This window comes from Drosophila gunungcola, unplaced genomic scaffold, assembly GCF_025200985.1.
Source record: "Drosophila gunungcola strain Sukarami unplaced genomic scaffold, Dgunungcola_SK_2 000064F, whole genome shotgun sequence".
NCBI classification, from domain to species: Eukaryota; Metazoa; Arthropoda; class Insecta; order Diptera; family Drosophilidae; genus Drosophila; species Drosophila gunungcola.
Window position 1 is genome coordinate 297,960 of NW_026453227.1, and position 7,812 is coordinate 305,771.

General features: G+C 42.4%; 1 protein-coding gene across 2 annotated transcripts; it reads right to left on the reverse strand.

Moving 5' to 3' along the window:
* Nucleotides 1-4,050: 4,050 nt before the first annotated feature.
* On the reverse strand, nucleotides 4,051-7,440 carry LOC128264292 (segmentation protein Runt). Of its 2 annotated transcripts, none has more exons than XM_052999697.1 (2): nucleotides 6,371-7,440; nucleotides 4,051-5,786 (listed from the first exon to the last, which is right to left on the reverse strand). In XM_052999697.1, exons 1-2 carry the CDS (start codon nucleotides 7,140-7,142, stop codon nucleotides 4,945-4,947), a joined length of 1,614 nt encoding a protein of 537 aa, XP_052855657.1. In that variant the 5' UTR covers nucleotides 7,143-7,440; the 3' UTR covers nucleotides 4,051-4,944. The 2 variants fall into 2 exon arrangements, with proteins under 2 accessions (XP_052855657.1, XP_052855656.1); XM_052999696.1 differs by having other exon boundaries at nucleotides 4,052-5,786; nucleotides 6,362-7,438.
* Nucleotides 7,441-7,812: the final 372 nt, after the last annotated feature.

Below are 7,812 nucleotides of genomic sequence, written 5' to 3' on the forward strand. Positions count from 1 at the left end.
CCTTTTTTGGATATCATAAATTGTTAGTCAAAAAATCAGAGCTTCAAATTATCGCTGATTTCATGGCTGGCACATAAATTTTTAAGAATGACACTTAAAGATTTATTCAATTTATGTTTTATCTTGCGATAAGGTAACAAAACGATTTAAACACTTTACTTGACTGACTTGTGTTAACAATGAATAACTTACAAACAAAAAAGCATATTTTTTAAGCCAAACATATAATAATATAGATAATAAAGTTTTGAAAAAAGGTAAGCCCCTTTTTGATTTTATAAAATTATTAATTTTTTTTTTTTTGAGAAAGGACATTATGCTTCGATATTCTTTTTCGACCTGTGGCATTTGCCAGAAGTTGCCCCCTTTGAAGGACATTTAATTAGCGTACATCATTTTGTGCGCAGCATTTTAATTTTGAAAATGAAGTGGATGGGTCCGAAAACATCGACCCCCTAATCCCCACCCCTGACAGACCCGACCAACTTGGATTTAGTTGAGAAAATCTCGGCTATTGGGGATTATGTCGAGGCAGCGACTAATTGGAGTTGTTTTCCTGGGCTTCCACTTTCCAGCTCAATCGCTTAAGCGCATTAGAAAAGCAGAGAGGAAAAGCAGTCTGAGTTGCAGGTTAACCGCCAAGGCCTTTAGGCTTTTTAGTTTTTTGCAGAGGGGAGTCCCCGGCCCATTTCCATTTCCGTGACAACTAACAAATTGCCAACATTGGCATTTAAATTGTAATGCCTTTAAAAGGGCCCGTTTAAAGTTTTCCCAGACAATTGACTCTGGTCGCGTGACACTTTGGATTTTGTGGGCAACTCTGACCCCCCTAAAAACCCACGGCCATGGCCACATGCAATCAGCGTTGACCAACGCATTTCATTAGCACCAAATTAAGCAAAAATCACAAAAAAATAGGGAAACACACAGACAAAAAGACTCGACAATTTAGGTGATATACAGCTGAAATCAAGTAAATAGTGCCGATCTATTTAAAATGCGCAAAAACGTGATTTGAAAGGAAAAAAATAAATTAATGAAATTAAAACTAACCCGAAAAAATAAAAATTAAAAAAAGCGTACTCCTAAATAATTAAAAAATCATTAAGTGCTTGCACAATTTGTATAGTGTTTTGTATATCAATTCCATTTATTTTTAGTTCTGGCATTATATTTAATATTCAAATGACTTTTAGTTTTTGTAATAATAAAACAGCCTTTTAAAGGTATTGTTTTGAACACAGCTGTGTGTACATTTAAGAGCTGTGTTCGGCCGGTTGATCATATTCTGTAAAAAGGGTACTTCCCTCAAAGGCAATTGCATTTCGTTTGGTCAAAATAAAAAAATAAAGAAGAAAAACAAAACGAACCGCCTCATTTCGTTTGTAATTTGTTCGGGGGAAATTGGTAGGGAAAACTGGGAGGTGGGTGTACAGCAGTTCATTTACCTTTCCTCTGGCAAGCCCCCCGAATCTCAGGCCTCCACGTGCCTCTTTGTAATTTCTGGCCAACCATTTTCCATTGGCCATTTTTATATTTTCGGTTCATTTCGCTGGCCCCTCCCCCCATTCCCCGTCCCCTTGATTTTCCCCCCATCCATCGCTCATTTTCCCCATTTTGTTGGTTTTGTTGTGTTTGGTTCCGCTAGCGATTCGATTCGTTTCGTTTCGCGTGGCGCGGATTCGTGTATCTTTTCACTGTGTATCTCGTTCGGCATTAATATCTGTATCTTTGTGTAGGCATTTTTTGACGGACACTCCAAACTGCCGGCAACCACACACCAGCGACCTCAGAAGCGACATCAATCTAAGCGATCATTTCCAATCCAAGCAGCAGACGTAAAAACTATTTTAGTATTTATTTGTATACTTTAATGGAAACAATACCACCAACTGTTTAATAGTACATATACCAACTTTTTTTTTAAATAGAAATAAGTAATAATAATAAAAAGAATACTTTAAATGCATAAATGAAACACCAATCAAACTATATGTTCACCAATGAATAATTCAACCAATACACCAATATAGGCAATTTTAAAAATTATGAACACCATATCTTAAAAAATGTCAACCAACACAAATAAGAAATCAAATCATACAAGAAATTGAGTAAATATATTAATAACAAAAATATAAAATTAACCAATTCACGAACAAGACCACCAAATTTTACATTGAAAGAAAGAACAGCAAATAAATCGACAAAAATATAAAATTAATGCCAAACAAATTCAACAACATGCATAACAAAAAATACACCAACGCCAAAAATAAACGAACAAAAGCAATCTTTTTTTTTAACAAAAAAGGTGCCATTTACGCGGGGCTGCAAAAAAACTACAACGAAAAACCTGGAGGCTGAAAAAAACATGGGGAAAATTGTAGAACACATTGTGAAAATGTAAATTTTCCATTGATTAAATGCGAAAATGCAAGTGGTGGGCTGTTAAAATGGTGCGGTGAAAATCGGAGTGGAATCATTACAGCTTCAACTATTTTTCGGAAAAATATTTGAGCACAAAAATTCGAAATTCGCATCTTCAATCGGATTCAATTGGATGAGAGGAATTACCCAAAGATTTTTTTATATTAGAGCCTTATGTCACTTACAAATAAACTTATTTTCGAACAAACGGAGTGTTAATATCATACTTAAAAAGATACTTGGTTTTTATGGTTATTAAAGCACCTTTTGGGAAAGAGTTTTCATGGTCTTGGATTTGTGAAAAATAGTTTCCCACTGGCGACTCACCCACGGCGATTTTGCCCGGTGAGAAACCCCATCGTTCTGTCACCAAATCGAGGTCCTGCGACCTTGACCAATCGAAGGCAAGGTCGGGAGGCTGCAGCATCGGCGTTGGTCGACCTTGACGGCCCACACAAACCAAAGGACCAAGGTGTTGACCAGCAAAAGGAGATAGCTCAACGCGTCTCTGATTCTGATTCAGACTCTGACTCTGACTGTGACTCTGACTGTGACTCTGACTGTGACTGTGCGGTTAATGGCCTCGACAAATTTCACTGCGGTTGGCCAACTGCATCGCATCGCATTTCGGCATATCCTGTTGCCTTATATCTGCATCTGAGCCCTGGCTACGAAATCGAGTTAGTTATGCCAATTAATGCGACAATTGTCGCAAAGTGAGCTCCTGCGGATCCAACGAGGTTCCCTAATCACCAATAATCCGCATTAATTGCCATCAATTTGGGCCTGGCCATGTCCATGTCCATGTCCATGTCCTGCGGTCAGCCGATGTCCTTCGATTTTCGAGGACCACCAACTCACACTGGATATTTAAGGAATATGGATTTTGGAAATCGGAATATTTTCTGCATTAAACACAATTTTAGAAAATATAATTGTTTATTCAATGGTGAACAATTTTCAAAAGTATCAAATACGTTAAGTATTTTCTTAGTATTTCGCATTGAAATAAGTATTAAAACATTCTTAGAATTCTTCAAATATTGCTGATTACAAAATTTGATAATTTTATACGACATTTCTGAGTAAAATAAGTTTAAATCAAACCCAGCCAATAAATGACTAAACTTTTGATTCTATTCTATTTCTTATCATATCCGCTCTTTTGACGAGACTCAATCACTGTTTTGATTGAAAACAAAAAAGAGATTCTCTAATGAAAGTAGCAGACACTTTCGATAATACGCGTACTCGAGAGATAAGTTTAAGTGAAAATATTAATTCGCGGTTGGGTTTTCCATCTGATTTGGATTGATAATGCAATTCGGGAATTTCTTAACTTTTGGGTAATTCTTGGCCATTTATTATCATTTGGTATGTGTGTGATGTCTGCTTGCCATTTGTGATAAGCAGAGGATTTATTCTTTAAAAGGTGAAATTCAAGTAATGTGCGTCATTTTTGTTTCCCCAAGATGAAATTCCAAAAAAAAAAACCACTAGCTCAAAAACTCTTGATAATTTATATAAAGTTTTCCCCTTATCAAAATTATGAGATTAACAAAATTTTATGCAAATTATTGTTTCTAAAGAACACATACTTCTGCAAAAATATGAATTTTTCAAAACTGTTTGAATTTCCATGTTGCTTGTAGCTAAAAGAATTTTTGCTAAAATAATTGGATAACTTTTGAGAAAAAGAAAACAAATGATTGATATTTTTGTAAATACTTTTCGTGTGTCATTTTTGTTTTTTATTTGGTTTTGTTTCAAATTCGATTTTTTGTGTTAGATTTCTTTTCGCGCTAAAACTTACGGCTAGACAAAAAAATTGATTTCTCGCTTATACGACTAGTTAAACATAAAGATTAAAAATAGCTAAATTCGCATATATTATCGCATCGAAAAAAATGGGTACTCAAAAAAAAAAAATTAGAAAAAAGTTGAGAGTGTTACAAACTAGTTTAGCTATGTACAAAATGTTTGGTGTTTGGTGAAATGAAATTGAACTAAAGTTTTGTTTTTTTTTTTCTTTTTCCTTTTTGGGGTTGAGCTATTTTGCTTTCGGCTGGGATTTGTAGAAAATCCTGGTGAAAATCGAGAGCCTGTTTTTCGAACTCGTCGCACGATTTTATGAATCCGAGCATAAAACTTCGCCGGAGTCTGAAGTTCAGGAGTGGGGGTCCTATATCCATGTTCGCCGCTGCTAACTGCTAATGCCGGTGATGAATGTAGAATGATGAATGGTGATTGGTGAATGGTGAATGGTGAATGGTGAATGATGAATCCTTCAATCCCAATGATGAGGCTGCTCCGTTTGCCGGCCGGAGGCGTCGTAACTTATAACACTATATCACAATTATAATTTTTGCCCGCTTGCCGCTCTGCGCCGCCGCTGTTTTATCACTTTGTTTTTTCTTTTTTTTTTCCCCTTGCCTTCCTCTCTAACGATTTTGATCTGGATCTAGATCTGGATCTAGATCTGGATGTGGATGTGGACCTGGTTTTTGGTATCGATTAGTAGGGCCGCCACACGGTCTTTTGCTGAACGGCGGCGCTCTTGATCTTCGTGGTCGTCTCCGGCGATGGCTGGCGATGGTTGTTGACCGCCGCTCCGGGTCCGCTCTCGTGGTAGAGCGGCTTCATGGCCGACGGAGCCTTGAGGTCGCAGCGCATGCGGAGCGGCGCCACATCGAGGCCCTTGTCCAGGTCGAATTCCGACTTGACCACGTCGATCTGCTCGTCATCGGAGTCGCCATCGGAGGCGGACTGCTCGTGGATCGAGCTCGTCTCGATGGAGGTGTTCAGCTTGAGCAGCACATGCTGCTGGGTGGGCGAGGAGCTGGATGGCCTCGAGGAGGCGGGGCTGATGTGGGCGGGGTCGCCCTGGTGATGCAGTGCAGCATTGCGGGCCCGCAAGCCGGCGGCCGCCGCAAAGTTGTACGGATGGAAGGCGTGGGGCGTGGCGGCCTTGGCGGCGGCTGCAGCGGCCACATGGTTGAACGGAAATTGGGGCATGGCATAGGGCGTGGCCGGAGCTGCTCCTGGTGGCGATGGCATCATGGCTGCAGGTTGACCCGCTGCCGCCGCCGCTGCCGCCGGATGTGGATGAGGATGAGGATGGGGATATTCGGCGGGCGATTGAACCGCCGACGAGGAGCTGGTGGCCACCGGATTGGGATTGGGCGACACCGACGACGCCGATGACTTGGCCAGCGCCGGATGATGCACCTGGGCCGCCTGGGCAGCCGCCTGGTGGCGGAAGTAGTCCGCATAGCCGTAGGTCATGTACGCCGCATCCAGCCAAGCGGGATTGAGCATGAAGGGATTGAACGCGCCGGGATGGGGATAGCCATAGCCTGGAAGGATGCAAAAAGGTGGAAAGAAATGAGTAAGGCACTCCACGGGTTTCGTCAACGTTTTTTATAAAAGGTTCGGGTGGGGGGAAAGGCGTTTCGGTTGTTGGGAAAATGCTTAAAGGATCTTTAAAACTTTTGGTTTGTACGAGATATAATTTAAACAAAGTTAATTGCTTTGAAAAACTAGTTAAACATATTCTTTTTTTAATTTATTTAGCATTTAGAGGGCATATGATTCAAGTGTTTAATAAGTTGATCATATATTTCAAAAATATGCTTAGCAAATGAGAGACTTTTTTTTTGAAATAGCTTTAACATTTGAAGAATGATTAGCATAAATAGTTTTTAAAATTGAATCAAAAATCAAATTGTTTAAAGTTTAAGAAAGATTATTGAGATTGTAGGATTAATTTTGAAATTTTCTTTAAAAGTGAGTATGGTTTTGAACGCAGAAATAGCCAGTGCAATATTCGAAATTGTTGTAGCAGTTTGGAAGTGGTTCTTTGGAAGAGTGAAGGAGGAGGATCTTTGGGAGTGGATTGAACTGAAAACATAATGGAAACTAAAAAACTCACTTTGCTTACTTCTTGGCTCCCGTGGCCCGTCGACGGTCACCTTGATGGCCTTGCTGTAGCTGGCGATCTGCACGGGATATGTGGCGATGGTGATGGTCAGCGTGAAGGACTTGCCCCGGCCCGACCTTCCAACGAACCGCAGATCGTTGAACTTGGCCACCTGGTTCTTCATGGTCGTGGTGCAGTTCCTCAGCTCGCCGCAGTAGTTCTCATCGTTGCCGCACTTGATCGAGACGAGGGTGCCATCGGGCACATCGTCCAATGCGATCACCTTGAAGGCGCCGGGCAGCGACTTGTTGGACCGCCAGTGGTTGGGCAGGGCGCTGCAGAGGATCGACGGTGAGCCGGTCTGGGCCAGCTCGCCATGATACTCCTGCAGCATTTCGTGCAGACTGGCGAACATATCGGTCATCGAGCTGGGCATCTTGGCCGAATTCTGCGGACTGGCGTTGTTCGTCCTCGTCGTTGTCGTCGTCGTCGTCGTCGTCGCCGTCGTCGACGTCGCGTTGGTGGCATTGCTGCTCGAGCTGGTGTTGTTGTTTGTACTGAGATCCGGGGTCGAGCTGCCCGTGGAGCTGGCCGAATGGGTGCTGGTGTTGGCCAGATTGGCGGCCAGATTGGCCAGGTTGGCGGCGGAGGGTGGATGGGATGCGATGGCCGCTGCATGGCCCTGATGTGAGGCGGCTGCTGCGGCGGCTGCTGCGGCTGCTGCTGCGGCGGCGGCGGCGGCCAGGACCTGTGTGTTATTGGCCACCATCGTTGGACCCGCTGGCAGATGCATCTTGTATCCGAATGTCGTAATCCTTGCAGTGGCTTAGTTCCAATTTAGTTAATTGCTTTCCTTAGCTTCCCTTTGCTTTCACTTCACTTTCACGCGGCTCACTTGGAAAAAATATTCGGTATGTGTTTTGTGTTTCTATTTATGTTTCTGTTTCTCAAATTTGTTCGCGATTTCGAACGGGTTTCGAATGGTTTTCGAATGTTATGGGTATTTTTTGATGTGTGTGTTTTCGAAATCGTTTCTCTGTGCGTTCTCGACACGCTAAAGTCGCTGAGTGAACTGATTCTCTGCTGCGATCGTTGGCAGTATTTAAAGTGGAATGCGCTGCTCGCCGCCGCTGCCGACGTCGCTGTCGACGCCCGTATGCGCCATCTCGCTTGCTCCTCGGCGGCCATCTCGCTCTGTCGCATTATCCTGGGGCGGTATGGTGGTGTGGTTGGCTACCTACGCACACTGGCGCGATTTTAAGGGTGCCGGGGCAGGTATATATCGGTATATCGAGCAACCACCATTGCCGCCGCAACAACAACCACAGCAAAAAAATTTCCCATTTTTCCATTGCGGTCTCTCTGTGTATCCATGTGTGTGTGTGTGTGTGTGTGTGTGTTTGTGTGTGTGTGAGAGAGAGAAGTCGCTTGTTACTTGTGGCCAAAGAGGAAAAAACAAAAAA

Bases quoted from the DNA above. Each gene is read 5' to 3' on its own strand.
- LOC128264292 (XM_052999696.1), bottom strand. From the start codon at position 7,142: ATGCATCTGCCAGCGGGTCCAACGATGGTGGCCAATAACACACAGGTC. The intron at 5,787-6,361 runs GTGAGTTTTTTA...GCATCCTTCCAG, and splicing joins GGAGCCAAGAAGTAAGCAAA to GCTATGGCTATCCCCATCCC.